The sequence below is a fragment of the Platalea leucorodia genome (genome assembly GCF_965183815.1).
Source record: "Platalea leucorodia genome assembly, chromosome: 5".
Taxonomy (NCBI): domain Eukaryota; kingdom Metazoa; phylum Chordata; class Aves; order Pelecaniformes; family Threskiornithidae; genus Platalea; species Platalea leucorodia.
Window position 1 is genome coordinate 73,372,379 of NC_138827.1, and position 17,802 is coordinate 73,390,180.

The 17,802-nt window shown below is 44.1% G+C and overlaps 1 protein-coding gene across 1 annotated transcript in view; it reads right to left on the minus strand.

The window, feature by feature from the left end:
- Positions 1-1,291: 1,291 nt before the first annotated feature.
- Positions 1,292-17,802, minus strand: part of PARD3B (par-3 family cell polarity regulator beta) — a gene marked incomplete at its 5' end in the record, with an annotated part of 288,181 nt that continues 271,670 nt past the window's right edge. The window contains one exon of the mRNA XM_082311454.1: positions 1,292-1,853. Coding sequence (XP_082167580.1) covers positions 1,499-1,853 — 355 coding nt within the window. The 3' untranslated portion in view covers positions 1,292-1,498. The remainder of the gene's footprint in view (positions 1,854-17,802) is intronic.

Consider the following 17,802-nt stretch of genomic DNA (forward strand, 5'->3'; position numbering starts at 1 on the left):
CGGGTAGTGCAGGTCCCTCTGGCTGGGGACATGCATTTCTGACCTCCTCCCAGGCTGGCTGGCTGCAGAGCAAGCTCAGGCTGCGTGGGGCAAAGAGCCGGGCACGCAGCCCACCGCCCTGTCCCCCCACAGCTCTGCTGCACCGCTGGCCCCTCTCCCCACCCACACCTTCTCTCTTCCTATGCACTGCTGCAAATAACTTGCTACAAACAGCTATTCTCTCCTCCTCCTCCCGGGCCCCAAGGTCTTGAAGCCCTCCCTGTTGCTTTCCTTGTCTTTTCCCTCAGCCCTTGCTGTGAAAAGCCCCTTTCGCTGCTGGCCTGATGGCCCCTGGCTCAAGGAACTCGAATACTTTGGCACTTGGCACCGGCCCGGCGCTGCCCGAGGCTGAGCTTCACTTGGGGGACCGAGGGTGGGCCCCGCACCGACGGGTGCCTTCAGGTGGCGGCAGGCCCACGAGGGCAGGGCACGCCGCTGGCAGGCACTTCGCTGTAACCCCGGCCAGCGCTGGCCGGGAAGGGGCTGTCCTGCCGGAGCCAAGGCAGCACCTGATACAGTAACCTAACAGGAGTTACGGAGTCCGTGCCCGCGGTCACCTCCTCAGCCACTTCTTATAGGCCAGCTCCACTGAAACCCCAAGAGCGACACTTATTGACAGCAGCTGAGGATCTGATCTCCAGGGTTTACATTTACAGAGTGCACACTGTATAACTAAGAAACGCTCACAAGCATACACACGCATATCTACAGACACACACTTCTCGGGTGGCTGGCTACCTTGTCCTCTGTGAGCCTGCCCCAGCACGGCGGATACAGCTTTTCGCCTTACTCCAAATGCAGCAGGTGCAATAAGAGGAGAATCTTGCTCCACAAACTGCAAAAAATGAAGGCTACAAGATAAATGCTGCCACCACCAAACAGAAAGAGGAAGACAGGCCAGATTACAAATCTGGAACTGCAGCACCCTTAAAGCACAGAGCTGCTGGTCTGAACGTGCCTGGAATGCGGCCGCTACCTTCACGGCAGTCCCTTGTCAACTCACGATCACACACTGGATTACACAAGATCCCCAGATCTGCACGGAGTCCGTACTGCGTGCTGTGTTCTCACTTGAAGGCTCTACAACAGCACTCTGGAGTAAACTCTGGTGACACCACTGCCCTTATACAGACGGCTATGTACTGTATAGGTGTAACTGGATTCGGTAAATAGCCCTGAGGTGTATTAAGTGTTGCGCTTAATTTCCAGCAGCCACTTTCTATTTTTAAAAGGAATTAAAAAATATTCAACTGTCTGGTACCTCACGTACTCAAAACACATCGTACCTCATGTGGCTTCAGTTCGCCTGTTAGAAAGCCCCTATGCTGAGCCCAGCTCAGTAAGAACAACTCCAGGTATCGTGTGTCATTCTTACAGGCAGCTACACTTGGGAACAACTCTACAAGGATGACGTCCGATGGGATTCCTCCCAGGCTGTGCTGACAAGTCCAGTGCGTGGCTATACAGCTGCAGTCATGGGGTTCTTCTGCCTGGGATCCTGTTGCCTGTACTGGTACTGGTCTGGACTGGTCCCACGGTGTCGGACAATTTCATTATAAGCTGGTGCTCGGTGGGACTGAGGAGGGGAAGGTGGCACGTCCTGCCGGAGGGGTCCTTTATGCTGGTTTGCAACGGGCTGGGCTGGGTAGTACTGGGGGTACCTCAATTCTGCCACTCGCGTGTCCGGCGCACGGATGTAGTTCCCCTTAGATGGGTGGACAACAGGCTGTCCTCCTTGGTAGTAGGGAAGATCTCTCTCTTTGTATATTACCCGTGGCCCTGTTAAATATTCCAGTGGCTCTGCAGGTCCACGCCTGAGGAGGAAAAACATAATAAAGCACATAAAAAGGCAGTCTACTACACATTATTGTACTCACAATCTATGTTTACTTTGGGAAAGGAAATGCCACCTCAAGCATGACAGGTCCAGATGAATCAAAAGAACTTCTGAAGGATAACAAGCCTCCCACCTGCACGCTACAAAAGTCTGTAACACCCAGGACGCTGGAGGAAGGGTCCAGCGCACATCACAGCCCTTTTACAATGGAGGAGCACTGGAGCCCTTCAGGTCCCAAAGTCAAACTCCTGTGATCCATTTGCCATAATGGAAACAAAGCTCCTTTAAACAATGCATGTTTGACTGAATCTTATCTAGCCTGAGGATAAACAGATGAGTTGGGTCTGCAAGTCTGCAAATCCCATAAGCTTTACATGCACAAATATTCACGCTTTCCAATCCATTTCCCACTATTTTTTCTGCTAACATGTCAGACTGTAAAACTTCCCAAACATCATAGCTGGAAAAACTAGAACTCCTGGAAGAAGCACTAAGGATGTCAGGCTACAATACCTGTGTCTAACGGGCGAGCTGCCAATGGCGTTTCAAAAAAACTCCCGTGATCTAGAAGGCCTGATATTACAACAGCCCTGTAACTTGTCTGCATCTGCATGGATCTGACAAGCTCTAGTTCACATGAAAAGCAACATGTGAACATGTCATCCCTGAGGATGTGCCATGGAGCCCCCTCTGTAGCTTTCCGCATCTTAATTCCATGATTTGCACTAATGAAACATTGATATTTTTTCCTAGTACAGCTTAACTTGTGATACTTTTGAAATGGCAAAAATAATTGTTCTTACAGACATGTCACCAGAGCATCCCCAAAAGTTCAACTCAATTAGGAGTTTTTGCCAGTCTAATTGCAAATGTCTTTGCACTTTGGGCAAAACCTCCCATTGACTGCAGAGGAAGCTTCTCTCTGAGTGAGAGCTGAAGGAAGACGGCAGGGTTTTGACCCAAAACAGGGGCTGAAAGTATAAATCAATTACACCTGCTCTGTGGCTTTGGGACTGAACTCATCAACTGTTTAAATATTCTTTGCATAGCTTTATTAAAAAAGTCATCGTTCTGGTACAGCAGATCAGGTGTTCACAATTCGTCAATGCCTCTCTCTTTTTCACGCAAAGATTTTACAAGCGTGCTCCCCCTTTCTTAATCTGGGCTCCCAGACTCCACTGGAACTTGTTTTTCACAAAGTAAAACAAAACATGTGGTTTTCTGCTGCACTCGTTTAAGCCCATGGGGTAAATCACGGACATAGGCAATGAACAAACATTATCTGCCTTGAAATGAACCTACAATTCTCCCCCTGGAATAACTTAGTGCAAATGTTTCCTGTTTAAAATGGAAAGAGCAAAAGGAAGAATTCCAGGCCTTGGACTTTTAGGACCCTATGCTCCCCAGAGACTTTTTGCTTTAAAAACAGAACATTATAAAAGACAGGCACTCCTGGCTTCACCGCCCCCCCCTCCTGGTGAGACAGTCCAGACAAAGTGCTGAAGGGCCTGAAGCCACCCTCTGAGATACTAAAAGGACTCTTAACCGCATGTAGTGAGACAACTGCTGTCTCTGCTCATACACCTACGCCTTGCAACAAAGCCTAATTTCCACAGCAGGCCAAAGAGTTGCTCCATGTATTTCTATAGGAAGACTTGTTCACTAGTCAGTCCCATCACACTCAGCTTTTAATTCCTCTGTGTGCAAAAAAGCACTTCTAATCATAAAAGGCTTCTGTGGTGGTAGGAACTGCTTTGTGTCAAGCCGCAAACCAACAGGAATACATGTCAAACCCACACCCATCACCTTTTAATATAAGGATAATGCTCAAAATCCTGTATATTAGATTTTATAAGATGTTCTCATCAGCAGCTATAATCAACCAAATTCTTGTGGATCACATTAAGAAGGGACTGAGCTTGGAACCTGATCCAGAATTCACTGAAGAGCCAGGCAGCTTTCGGACAGAGCCCTAACTGTAAAGCTGAATTACTTTAAAATAAAAAATTCAAGATTAATTAGTACCGAAATGACTGTTGAGAACCGAACTGAGCCACCAGCATCATCTACTGAGCCTTCAGCACACAGCTCATCCCTCAACTCACACAAGAGGCCTGGATGTTGCAGGAAAAGAGGGGGATGTGTTTTGCCATCCAGCCAAAAGAGCTATTTCCAGGAAAGCTCAGCTGGTCCAGTTCGAGGAAACAGTGTGACACCGCTGCCACAGAAGCTGTGACTGTGCAGAGGGTAGCGCATTCGGGCAGCTTTGACCTAGGACTGTACAGTGAAGATGAGCCTGAGCAATCAAAGCACAAGTGTGCCAGACCTGAGGCATGTATTCAAGCTGCTTGAGCTTGTGCCATCAGGTCTTCATTGCTGTTACCTATGCTACAAAACTAAATCCACCATTGGTTCACTTACAGCTAATACCGTCTCTGGTTGTGTAGACAAACTGCAGAGAGGAACATGTGAGAAGGGCAAAATCTTTCTTTACAAAAATAAAGCTGTTCACTCTCAGCACCAGTTTCCCTTCTCTGAGGGTGAAACACCCATAGGTGGTATCATTCTCGAGTGTCTTCCCCAGAGTCAGGGCTTAGCAGCTGGGAGGGGAGGTTGGACATGGAGCCAAGGCTTGAATCCACTTCACATGGATCCTTTAGGAAAGTGCCAGGAAGACAGAAGGCATGTGTGGTTTTTTAGCAGCCTTGGCAATAATGCAAGCAGTGATCTAACCAACGATTACCAGAACTCTCACATGAGTAAAACCTTGGGAAACCCTGGTAACTGCCCAAAAGGCTGCGCCCGGGCAGCATGACCGGGGGAAATTTCATGAAAGATATCCTCGTGGCTGCACCACGCTCTCCAGCTCACTCCCTGCTGATCCCAGTGGGTGTTATGCATGCAGATACACATGCTACAATGACGACACTTTTCTTCCCTTTTATGACCAGCACTGCATGTTGGAGTTATTTCGTGAAGATTCATTCTTCCTCACCCACCAGCCATGCCCGGTGAAGTTGGTTCTTAGGGAGCTGCTCACAGTGCAACCAACCAGCCTGGGGAGTCTTCATGAACCTCTGACATGACACTCTCCAAGCGTGTCAAATCAACCATCAGAAAGTCAATCTTCAGGTAGAAGAAACACATACAGATACCAAGCTCTGGCTGTAGAAATGCTGTCACCATTAGGGGCAAGTCTGGGACACTGGGGGCAGTTCCTGCCAGGAAGAACAGGGCTCCTCTGAAGCAACACTATTTTCACTTGATAGCTCATGGTGTAAAAGTATATGCTGTTGTTTATCCTTAAAGAAATTGCCATAACTCAAACCAAACACTTTCTACTTGGCAGCCCCTTGTAGATGCTCTGCTTGTTTCTGCAAGAAGCAAAACAACCCCTGCCTTTTCACGTGGCAGACATTGCCACCTCTGAGGAGGCCCTAATGAAATTCTTCTCCCCTCCCTCACTGTTTTTGTTGGCTCCTGATGAGTTCAGAGTTCACAGGGCCATATCACACCTCCCAAGTGACCCACAGTTTGGGGGTCAAACCAATAACCTCAAGTGGAAAATCAGTGACCCAGGGGAGTGATCAAAAATCCACAAATTGGGTCAAGCAGGTCCAGCCACTCAAAAGGACTAGGCCAGGAGCGTGCCCTCTGAGAGGACATGCTGAGTAGGAGCTGCTCTGACCGTCAGCTGTTTTCCAGATTTTTGGCCAGTTGTTTGACCTGGGGGTCCAGTGAAATTAATGTCAGGCAGAAGGTAGGGAAGCTGACACAACATCCTGGGAAGGAACTGATCTCAGAGCTCAAAAAGTGTTTTTGCTGATAGTTCAGCTCTGCTGGTTCCCACTGGAAGATGCATCACTGATGTGGGTCTAGCTAAAAGCAGAGGCTGCTGCTGAAGGAAGCAGTGGAAGGAAGGGAGGCAGAAGCACCAGGTTCAAGAAAGAAATGAAACTGGTGGGGCAGTGTGAAAATGCACTCCTCAAAAATGTCATGGGCGAGGTGCCCCTTAAAATGTTCATTTTTATTGTGAGAAAGTGAAATCTCATCTTCCCCTGCAGAGAAATTATACATCACACTCACAGGTAGTTACAAACGTGTTTCGCCGTATCGTTTCATATGCTGGTTAGCAGCTCTACTGGTTTATCTTCTAAATGATTCACCAGGTAAGAACTGTGATCCATTTTGAGCTTTAAGAGCACAAAGTAGCCTTGTCCAAATAAAGCAGGTAACTAGTGACTGATGTTCAATTAACAGTACGTGGTGTTATTTTCTCTATAACAAGTAAAGCCTGAAGTAGTTTGTTTTTCTGTCCCTGATTTATTTATCTCCCAGGCACAAAGAATGTAAAATCTAATATTTTCTGGCTTTGCTGCAGAATTTTTAAGAGCTTCTGGGTTTATCTAAAACTGAACCAAAGGATTCGGAATACTTGAGAAAGGCTTCTTTTACCCAAAATGTTATTTAGTCATTCAAGTTAGACAGGTATCTGCAGGTTTCAAAAAAACCTAACTAAACCACTTTCTGCTTTCTGCAGTTTCCTTTTTTTTTTTTTTTTTTTAAGCCCCCATTTCAGTAATTCTTCAGTTGTGGAGAATCTCACAGGGTAGACTGGCCTAAATACCTGATGCTTCAAAAAACAAACAGAAAAAAATAATTTCATTTCAGGTTTACTGTGTTTCATTGTTAACCCCCATTTGCAGGTCACCTTTAACATCAGCCACGAGACACATGCTTGGGTTATCTGAAAGGAAAGCAAAGCAAAATGACAGTCTGGCTGTTCATGCTGTGCCCCATCATGTTGGGGGTTTGGATTTCATCATGACAAAAGAGTTTTTCTTGCCTGTGTTTTATAGGGAGAATCACAGAGATCACCCTCTTAGTACCTGGTAAAAAGCAAGGAAGGGAATGCTCTCTTCTTACATCACTGTCTCCTTCTCGCTGCTGAGGGAATATTTTGCAAGGGATATAATCTCACATGAAAAACTGCCTTCTTTGTCAGGGAGTACTTCTTGAAATAAACTTCAAAGACAGCCACAGACTAAGTGGCAAATGGAAAGCCCACATTTGGCTGCAGTCTCTTTCATGTCTAAGCAAGACATACAGAGGCTCTGGGTGATGGCATCAGGCAGCTCAGGCTGTGATTAAAGAACAGGAGAAAGCAACAAGGTCCTATCTGCGTCCAAATTCTCACTGAAGAACTCTATTGTATGCATCGTGATTGCATGCTGTTTGTTCTCAGCCAGGAGAGAACTTTTAAAGAAGAAAGGAGAAGCTGATGTAAGAATTAAATTATGCAAACAAACAATCTTACAGTATCAAATACATTACACTGTGTCTTTATAAAGCTCTTCTCAACATACACTAAAAACAACTGACTGAAAAGACCATGTAGTCCTTATCTCTCCAGTTACAGTATTAAAGACACCGCAAGTGCTGTTTGTAGTCAGTTGCACTAAGAACTTCTGTTGCTTAATATTCAATGTGCATATAACGTAAAAAAATTTTTTTTTAAATCACTGCAGGTTTCAAAAAAATCACTGCATGACTCTGAGCTTCATTAAAGTCTGTCTCTGGATCTTAATAGGCGAGATACTCCTATAACAAATATTCTTTGCCGTTTCAGACCAATACTTCCCATAGTCGATGATGGATTTTGCATTTAAAAAGCCACTGGAAATCAAATTTGGTATCTTAGCGCTGGGAAGAATCTGCAGCACAAGGAAGTGCTCAGTGGCTGTTGTCTGTGAGAGAGGCTTGTACCTCTCAGAAGGTGGCAGATGTCTAGCAATGTCATACTAACCTCAAACACACCACATACAGATTATTTATGGGCTGAGCTGGTGGAGGTGCTTTCTTCTCCTGTTCTTTTATCAACAATACAAGGCTAAAAAATCAGATAACATAAACGAATACAATCCCTGGCTCTCATGTAGCACATGCCATGCGGAGAGAGCTGTTTTTAGTTTGAGGACTGTGTTTGGAATTCCTTCAGTGTCAGGTTTCCAGTTACCAGATCCTCTTCCCTGGGCCAGGCACGACTGCGGTTGGACTGGATTAGCAGAACACTCTGCAACGTATATTACATAGCTTTGACTTCTATAGGCTTTGCAGACCCATAAAAATAATGATCATTTCATGACCTGTGTTACGGGGGGAAAAAAAGAGCGGAAAAATCTCTCTCTCCCCTTTTTAAAGAATTCATATTTGTTTTGGATTTGGAGAAGGAGGGATTCATACAAGTTTGTTTGAAATTCAAGCAAGAGTACATTTCAGATGCAATGCAGGGAGGCCTGATTCTCTTCCCTTGCATGCAGTTTTGCAAAGTTTAACAGTGGCCTTGACTGGCCTGAACATAAGAGCTTATATGCATAGTTTTTCTCTCTACAGTATTACGGCTTGGAATACTTAGAAACAAACAGCAAAAGCACCACAATCCCAGAAGGTAAGAGCATAGACATGTTTACTCTAGTTGAAGCCTAGCCTTAAAGTGCTGGAGAACGAAGTCCTTTATTGTTTGCAGAGGGCCACATTTTGAGAGATGTTGGACCCCAGCAGCTACCTGAGCAGCTCTTAGCAACTGGAGACATTTAGGTGTCCCACTTGTTTTTACATCCAAGACCAAGCGTAAAGTTTAGTAAGATACTAGCTTTCCATGCAGATAAGCAGGCTGCAGAAACAACTCTAAGACAGGAAAACAGTAGTCTGGCAGGTTTAAAACTTTACTATAAGATTATATGAGATTTCTTATGACAGCATGAACAGTCTATTTTGCACACAAGCAAATTGATTGTTCTCAATCCCTAATGGAGCAAACTATGTCACAGATTGGTTAACACCAGAATTTAGAGTACCATTTAATTAAACACCCTCTCACCAGCAACAAAGCCATGAAACATTGTGTTGCTCCTTTGCACCAGCATTAGTTTATTTTCCACAGCAGATCTCAGACCAGCTTCTGATAATCCCATCCTGCAGGCAAAGCTCCCCTTTCTTTTCTTCCCTAAATCCAACCTACAAATATAGGAACTGCGATAATCAGGATTAAAACCCTCAAATCAACAGCAACAAAAACCTGAATATGCTAGCTGGTGCTCTATAAATGCCCAATAAGCATTCAAAGCAACTAGTCCAATAATCCTTCCTACTCAATTCCTCATTTGTTTTGTTCATATGCTCTCAGGCATGGTACATCTCTTCTACCAGGAGGCATAAAATAAAGTAGCACCTATTGAACAAGACATTGCTATTCTGTGATCCCTTCGAGCTTAAAGAGATCTTAAGTAGATTGGTACTTTAAGTAGCGAGTCATTACAACATGTGTCATTTCATATGTTACTCATTATTCAACACAACAATATCGTGTGAGTCATTAACCTCTTGGCATTGGTAACCTACTCTCATTGCTAAGCAGACATGCTTGTTGCTCAGGAACCCCCATGCTCCGTCGGGGAGAGACCTGGATGAGATTTTAAGGTCCCTTTGGTCTTTTGTTTTGCAGATCAGCAGGGGCCAAAAGCTCTTCCTATAGACTAAAAGAGTTCTTGGCCTTTGGTCTCTTGCATCACATTTCTGAGACGATGCTGGCCAAGTTACATTGGAGGGGAGAAAACTTCTTTTTAAAGGATGAATGCATCTTAAGCCAGCAAGAGAAGCAAACGTTTAGGTTTCTCAGCTGAATTTTGCATTTCAATGCAGACTTAAAACTAATACAAAGAAGTACTGAATGCATGCAGAACTGCCACCACCGGGGCGAGATGCTAAAGCGAAACCTCTCTTATGGTTAATATTTGTACTGCATTACTGTGCAGTAGCTCCAATGGACGCGGGCACCCCTCTATCCCTGCCACGAGAAGAGCCAGCTACTTCCCTCATGAGCAGGCAAGCAATGAGAAGAGAGACGCAGAGAGGTGAGACCCCAACACTGGCCTCAGCACAGCAGCAGCACAAAAGCCAGAAATACCGTTCAGATCTCCTTGCCTCACCCTAACCTCTACTGCAGATCTCTGCTTTTTTGGAGGCTATCAGGATAGAAATTAAAGGTCCTGTGGTGGTTCAGGAGATTTTAATTTGATTTAAAAGAAATTCTGTTGCCGCAGTCAATACCCCTCTTCAGAAGGAAACAAACACACTGCTCAGGCTTCAGGAGAGCTCCTCCCTTCGCAAGGAAGCCTTCTCCCTTTGCCTGTCCATTCACAGCACTACTGCTATCCACGCTGTTTTTGTAAGGTGCTTTCAAAGACACATAAACCCAAATTCCACCCTGTTCTCATTTTTCACATGAAATGAATTTAAAGCATGGTGATTATTCAGCTGTGCTGTTCAAATGATTTTCAACAAATAACAGAAGTCATCAAAAGAATCTCCCTAAGTAATAACAACCTGGGTCCAAGTCTTTACTATTCAGCTGCTGGGATCTTAACACGCTGTCTGATCTTTAGTGGGCTAGTAAAAACCTATAAGAAGTGGTTATTAATGTTATTACCAAGCTTTTAGTTTTTTTTTTTTTTTAAGCATCTCTCATTTAAATTAAAGCATTCCTTGCAGCGTTTTCTCCCATTGCCATGATGAAGCATGGCTGTCAATTCTGCCTCTGATGGCACAAACTGGGTAGTAAAACCATGCTTCAATAAAAAAGGAAAATGATTTTTGAAACTGATTGTAGCTGGTTATTTTTCCCTCCATTTCATTTCTTTCTGGGTCCAGACATTCTGTTAAACTCACTGGGATGTGCCATTCCCCTTTTTCTCCTTTGCAACAAAGGCAAAGCTCAAGATCCAGAGGAGAACAATGGCTGCTTTTTGGGGGCGAGGGGGATCTTAAAAACAAGCAGCTCTCATTTCTTTCTTCAGGCAGTATTTCAGTCCCCATTGTTCCCCTACTGCTCATGTACTGATTTGCTCCTAAGCAGCGCAAACAGCCTGTAAGTACATCCTCCCCCCCCCATATTTTGTTAGAACCTTTCATTTCTATACAGGCATTAGATTATAAATTTCCTGGCTTGCTGCACTCCATTAACACTCTGGTAACCACCCCTTTTCCAGCCAGCCATTAAACACCACCTTTAATAATTGAGATTTAAAGGCTCAGGGCATGATAAACAGCTGAAGTTACAACTTTACAGCTGCCTCTACAGAAGTGTGTAAATCTCCAGATTTGGATAGGCAAATCAGTTAATTAGACTTGCATTAAGTCACAAACTTTGCGGGTGCTCTGACAGCAGACGTCCTGAAGTTGAGCTTTAAATAACAAGGGTCAAACCCCTCAGTCCCACCAGGCTAGGAGAGACGGAAACGTCCCACCCGGTGCCCACAGAGCAGTAGCACTGACTGCAGCTGCTGTGACTTGCAGGCGGCCGCAAGCGCCCTGCGACTGAAGCCCATTCCAGCTGTGTTTATCCTGGCTTCTTCCTTAAGAGCTTCTACAGTTACACGAACATCAGTGCAGCTGCAGCAAACCGAGCGACTGCCAGACTGGACATGCTCTACCTGCTGCCCATGGTGGAGACAACCCTTGTTTTACCACCCTGCATTTCCCGCCCATAAGCACACCGGTTGCTCTTTCAAAGCGGGGCCCTGCAAGTTGTGGGGCTGAGCGCCGATTCCCCCCCTGCCCCTACCTGAGGCTGAGGAAATGCTACATGGATGGCCCTGAGTCACTGCTAGCCAGTAAATGTTCAAAGCTGGTGAGATTCGGAGCTGCAGGTCACCAGTCTCTTTAGCGACACGGGTAGTAAGAGGTTAACCTTCGGTCGTGAGGCCCAAGTGCCTGTGCTCCATCTCTGCATGAGTTATCTCCTTGTTGCTGCATTTAAAAATACTGTATGTAATTAACTGTTATCAGGTTGTTAAGCAGTGTGCTGAAGTGTGAACTTATCATTCAATTGTTTCCTTTATTTACAAAGTCCCTGCCATTCTCTGAGGCGGCAGCCTGGGCCAGGCTGTTGACTTGCTCAGATGAGGAGGGTTTAGCACACCAGATTCTGGTAGCAGAAGCAGATTCTGGAGAGGTGAGACACAGCCGTGAATCTGCTCGGTTCCTCAAACACCCCCGAACATGCCCTGCAGAATAGCTGCGTGCGAATGAGACGCACACACACCACTGCTACCAAATACATCACTGTAACGCTGCTTTGAGACCTAAACCGCACAGCGCTGAGGAAGTGCACAATACAGCTCCCAGCCACCCTAATCCAGCCTTTGGGCATAGGTAGAGTTTTTACTCATATATATGGCACTAACTTTAATGCCTCTAGATACATACAAGCTATTTGGTCTGTTCACAGCTGAAGACGACATTAACTGCTGACTTTCATGCACTTCTGTGCTCAGTTCTTCCCCTTCCCTTTTTCATTTGCTGGATTTTGTCTCTTTAAGAAAACAAATCTGGAAGTCAGCGCACATCATGTTAGACCACAGGCTGGAGATGGGAGGACATGACAACAGGGCAAGATGCCACATCCCCCGCTGTCCTCTCTGCCTCCATCCACAAGGCCCAGGAGCCCATGGCTCCCACCACATTTTTTGCCACTTTCCCCTCCTGGCCTGGCTACTGTTCTGTTCTTTGCTTTCTTGCTCAGCAGCACCAACCCTGGCAATGACTGTAAGGAGTCTAAGATGACATGAGACGTCATGAGATCTATGTGATTTTCTTCCATGCATTCCTGGTCTGGGGCAGCACCATGCATCCAGCAGGACTTACTAGCATGGTCGCTGGGCATGCAGCATCCTTTGCTCTTTGGGAACTGATGCAATCATCAATATCCCAGATCTATGGGCACCCTCCCCCCCCAACACTTGTAATAGAGGAGATATGTAGCTTCTAAACAAATTTCTTCTTTGCCATCTGCATACCATGCTGCATGTCAGATGACAAGATAAAATCTGCAACAGCAAAGTTCTTGGAGCACAGCAACCTTCCAGAGAGAGCAAGCACAGCCTGTGGCAACACAGTTACATCAACTTAGTCATGTACCTAGAACAGAAGACATCAGGATGCTGAAGCTGGAAGAGGAAGCACACGCGGAAGACAGGAAAAAAAATAGTTTAAAGACACACCAAAACACTGCATCCCTGAGCAATGGGAAAGCGATGCCAACAGCTGGGAATTAGTGATACTTTACAGAGGTGACAGCACAGCAGTTGGAAGCTAGGGGCAAGCCAATATTGAGATAAAGAGAGGCTTTAGACAGCACTCCAGGTATAGACTTTAATTTCTTTTGAACATATATATACACCATGTGTCAAAGACTGCTACGTGCTGTGAAGTCTTACGTGCAAGACGTGATGCTGTCAGTAGCTTCAGCTTCGATTATGACGAACACCATCACAATCAGAGAGGCACCCCTACTCCACCCGGGAAGGCCACTACATGCCATCAGTGCGAAAAAGAGAAGCAATAGCACCTCCTGATCTGAACCTGGTAAGAACCTGGCAAAGATTCCAGACAGCATGTCTCAATTTGGCTGGGGGAAAAAAAATAAATAAAAACACCCTCTAACTTGAAACAATCTTTTACATAATGAATCAATCAAACAATTATCTTTGCTCTAGTATGTTCAAATCAAGGGAATCATCACTGAAAATAACAACCAATTTATATAGCTCATTTAAAGCCACAGTAAGCTAGGCTGCTGATTCACTAATGAACAATAAAGGTCACTACCACAATATCATTCTAAGTAGTTTCAGATTGTGCGGTGTGATAGACTTGAAGTAGCATGTTCATAAAAAAAAATCACAATACTTTGCAGAGGGAAGTGAAGATGGAAAGAGATCTGTGCTCTGCCTAGATACCAGGCTGAAGAGAGGGAATAACTCGATGCAATGAGGAACTTTGTGCCCCAGACTCATCCAGCCTCAGCCAAAGCCTCTGGATGTCAATGGAAGCATTTCAATGAGCTTTGGATTAGGCTCTTATATAGGAGAATGGTACCTGAAAAGGGAGGAGAGGGCAGGGAGAGAATGAGACATCTGTATCCTGGAATGAAGTCAGGAAGTTAAGGCCTGACAGCCTTAGACAGCAAATAAATAGCTGGAGTACTAGATGTGGGTTGCTGAAATGCCTCACTCCACGTGGAAACATTCCTTTTCAATTGTGTCTTTCAGGTATTCAGAGGAAAGACTGACCAAAATGCAGTTAATTTATTTTTTTACTTTTTGAGTGCTCATGACGAAGAGAGGGGTACATATGTGCAATTACTAAGAAACAAGGCATTCTACCAGATGAATAGCACACCTCTGCTACATGAATGTTACATGTATGATTATTAATAGTGTGGCAACTGGGGCAACGTAGCAGAGTGTGCCCTAAATTGCAGCATCATGTCTTTGACTGTTACCAGAACGAAATGCTTCCGAGGAAGCTGCAGTTAGTTGGCAATTAATAGTTTCCATAGGCCTTACAGCATGAAAGCAACCTCTCCTTTCCTCCCCAGAAGCTAACTCAAAACAAAGCAACTATTGGTCTAAGCCCAGGTTTGCAGAAAGATGCAGGTTTCAGAAACACAACACTTGATGGCATGTCTCTACCTACAGATGTTGATATAAAAAAATAAACCCCATCATATTTAACCTCGGTGGACCTACTATTTGAATCCCATCGGAAAAAAGCACAATACAGTAGAGAGCCTGTGGTGAGTTGAGAATGAAGTCTTTTCCAAACCTCAGTGTTAAATCTTTAATGCTGAGTTGGGTTTCTCTCTAAAAAAAATATGTGTAATTCTACTTCCAGTAAAATGGGATTTTCTTTAAAAGAACTTTGCAACATTTCAAACGCCCCTCTTTTTTTTCATGATCAAAAAGTAAAAGGGAGAAATTTCATATCATATCAAGCAGCTACAATATAAACCATTACTCAGGAAGAACATTCCAGTTTCTAAGTTAGAAAAGCACTAAGCAGCAATACCATTCTAAGAATGCAAAACGGTCTCTGTATACTAAAGTCCCTTCAAAAACTTATAAAACTTGTGATATAAACTAGAACAAGTGAAAATGAAATGTCTAAGGAGGAAAAGACCAGGGTTAAGGGTTCCGTATTGATTTTTTTTTTCCACATTGGGATTAAAGTGATTTCAGCTGGGACCCAGCATTACAGATGTAATTATAATTTCCATTTATATTTTTAGACTGTGTACAAAGAAGTGTAATAATGGACAGCTGAACATTTTCCGTTGTCCATTAAAAATGAAATGTTTCTGATGAAATCTCTGTAAGACCAAGGACCACTGCAGTAATCTCTCAATAACACAGCTTTCTTCAGATGTTTGGTGACGAGAGAGAAGGGAGAGCTGTCAGCCCTTCGCACAAAGAAATCAAACCAAAATGACACTAAGGTTGTTATTCCCCTCGATAATACTAAAGAGATTCTGAGTTAAGATCAGTAACAAGTCTCTTCAAAGAAAAAGTCAGGTTATTCATTAAATAACCTTTCTAGATATTATTTACAGGATATTTAACAAAAAGCATTGCATTAAGGCAACATTAAGGAGGCATTATTTAAACCACAGAAAGTGCAGGGAGTGAAAAAGCGAAATTTCTCTAAGTACCAGTGACTATCTGCCATCCTTCCCCGATGCTTTACAATGCACGTTTAAGTCCAGGTTTCCTGGTGGCCTCTGATAGCTAGGCAAATGACTGCTATTGAAAAGCAAAATGTATTCAAGGTAAAGCAGGTGCTTAAGTGCTCTGATGGATCTGGGCCTAAAAATTCAAGTTGTAAACCCCAACTCAATTTCAACTGACTAATTGAATTCGTCTTTTTTTTTTTTTTTTAAATTCCCTTTCGTTTCAAACCGATCTGCTCTGTGCTTTCTGCCATAAAGCGTGGTGCAGTCAGTACCGCAGCACAGCCTGCACTACGGAGCTGCTCCGGCTCGCCATTCCAGAGGGGGCTGCAGCACACCACGCGGTAAAGAGATCCTTACAGAAAATGCTCAAAACCAGCACGGGTATATTCAGGCAGCCTAAATTCAGCCTAATTCCCTAGTCAGTGAGAAACCCAGATGCCTTCAGAGACCCCTACAAAGCTAATTAGAGGACTACTAGAAGTCGAGTTAGCCAGTAAGAAACAGTACGCACAGCAAAGTCACACAGGCTTTCTGAGCGCGGCTACTGGTATGCTTAAAGCTTTTAACTGACTCTGGAAATCTTTAATCGCTGAATGTATAGCTGTAAAGTGTGTTTGCTGTTTGAGGATCTTTGGAAGAAAGACTGTTAGTATGTCCTTTCTTCTACTTGTTTTGTCCCAGCTATTGTTTTGGGTAGTTGATCTCAGTTCAAGAGCATACCACTATTACCTCTTCAAGAAAGCAAAACAAAGGGAAAAACTGTGACTATACCGTGCTTCCAAAAATACATTCTTTTTATACTGAAGACATCTCAGTTCTCAGTAAACAAATACGCCTTTTCTTTAAAGCACAGCATCTCAGATCGAGCCAAAATTCGTAACAAAAATGATAAATGAGGGACCAAAACCTGGTGACACATGGGTATGTACAACAGTACGCTAACACCTAGATCCAAGCAAAAAGCCATTCACATGGATTTTCAACTGTGAAATCCTGCTGAGATTGGTTTTGCTTGCCAGATTTTGTCATGATCTACAACAGACTGCTCTCAAAGTACTTCCCTTCACCTGGAAAACAAAGGCTATTTCTCTTCTTTAAATGAAGAGAAGTGCCAGCTACTCAATATCCAAGGACTCCCGTTGGCTTGGGGTTTTACTTGATAACCTGGGCTGCGTTTTGTTCACACATTTACCGCCCTCTCTCTCCGCCCTTGGCTGGAGCTGGCTGCCAATTTCCAAGGTGCTGTCTCAGACTATCTAATGCACAGATCCAATCTCCTTCCTGAATTACATCTGGAGTGGAACAAAAATGGCAGATAATTCACTTTCTATTAAAGTTAACACTCTCCTCCTCTCACTTCCCACATATGTTATACAGTGGACGTGTTCGCATGTTCTGCTCTGTTTTTTCAGCTGTTGCAAGTGCATGAGCTATCAATTACTCTGAGCGCAGAGAGGACGGTGACTTGAGGAACAGCTTCCAGTTTACATGACTCCTCACCTCATCGCCACTCGAACATTTAAATGAATCTTGTTGGGCAAGAGGCCTGAAGCAGAGAGACTCCTTAGGCGCTCTCTCCCCCGCCATTTCCCCCCCTCACTGAATGGTTAATCAGAGCAGAATAACTCTTTAAAACTAATATTTATTCAAACAGCTGTAGGATCCCATCTGCTCATGCAGAATAGAGTGCGGAACCAGCGGAGGCCACGCCGATACCAGACAAAAGCCAGCAGAAGGTATGAGTTCTGTCAATATCTCTATAGCCAGATTAAGTTACATTTGGCAGACGAAGTTTTTGAGTACAGCAAAGACACTACCGTTACTGTAAAGATGTGGTTAAGTTTTTAGCATACGCACTATGATATTTAATATATTTCCAAAATACAGCTTGCTGGAAGTCTGACTAGTGGCCTACAAAGTTTTGCTGGTGTGCTTCTGGCATATCCACAACATCTTTACCTGTGGTAAAGATGCTTAATAGCTTATGCAGATTTTCCCAAATAAGCACCAACAAAAGAACAGTAACACTGTGCATCTTGTGCTTTGTTTATGCCATATTTTAAAGCGCTGTTCTAATAGAAAATTTTGTACAGGTGGTAAGTGATAAAATTAGTGCTAATTTACATAACTATTAAATGCTAGAACAATGCAATCTTTCCCATGATGGTAAAGATTCTTAAGAAAGCAGGAATTAATTTTCTCTAACAGGGTGCAACAGGAGTTTAAGCTCCATGCTTGCTCTTGAAGTTACTGGTCCATAACCGCTAGTGATCTGAACATTTGCAATTCTTCAACAACCTTGAATTACATTGATTTTTAAGTCCTACTTTTACTTCACTTGTATCTGTGGTAAGAT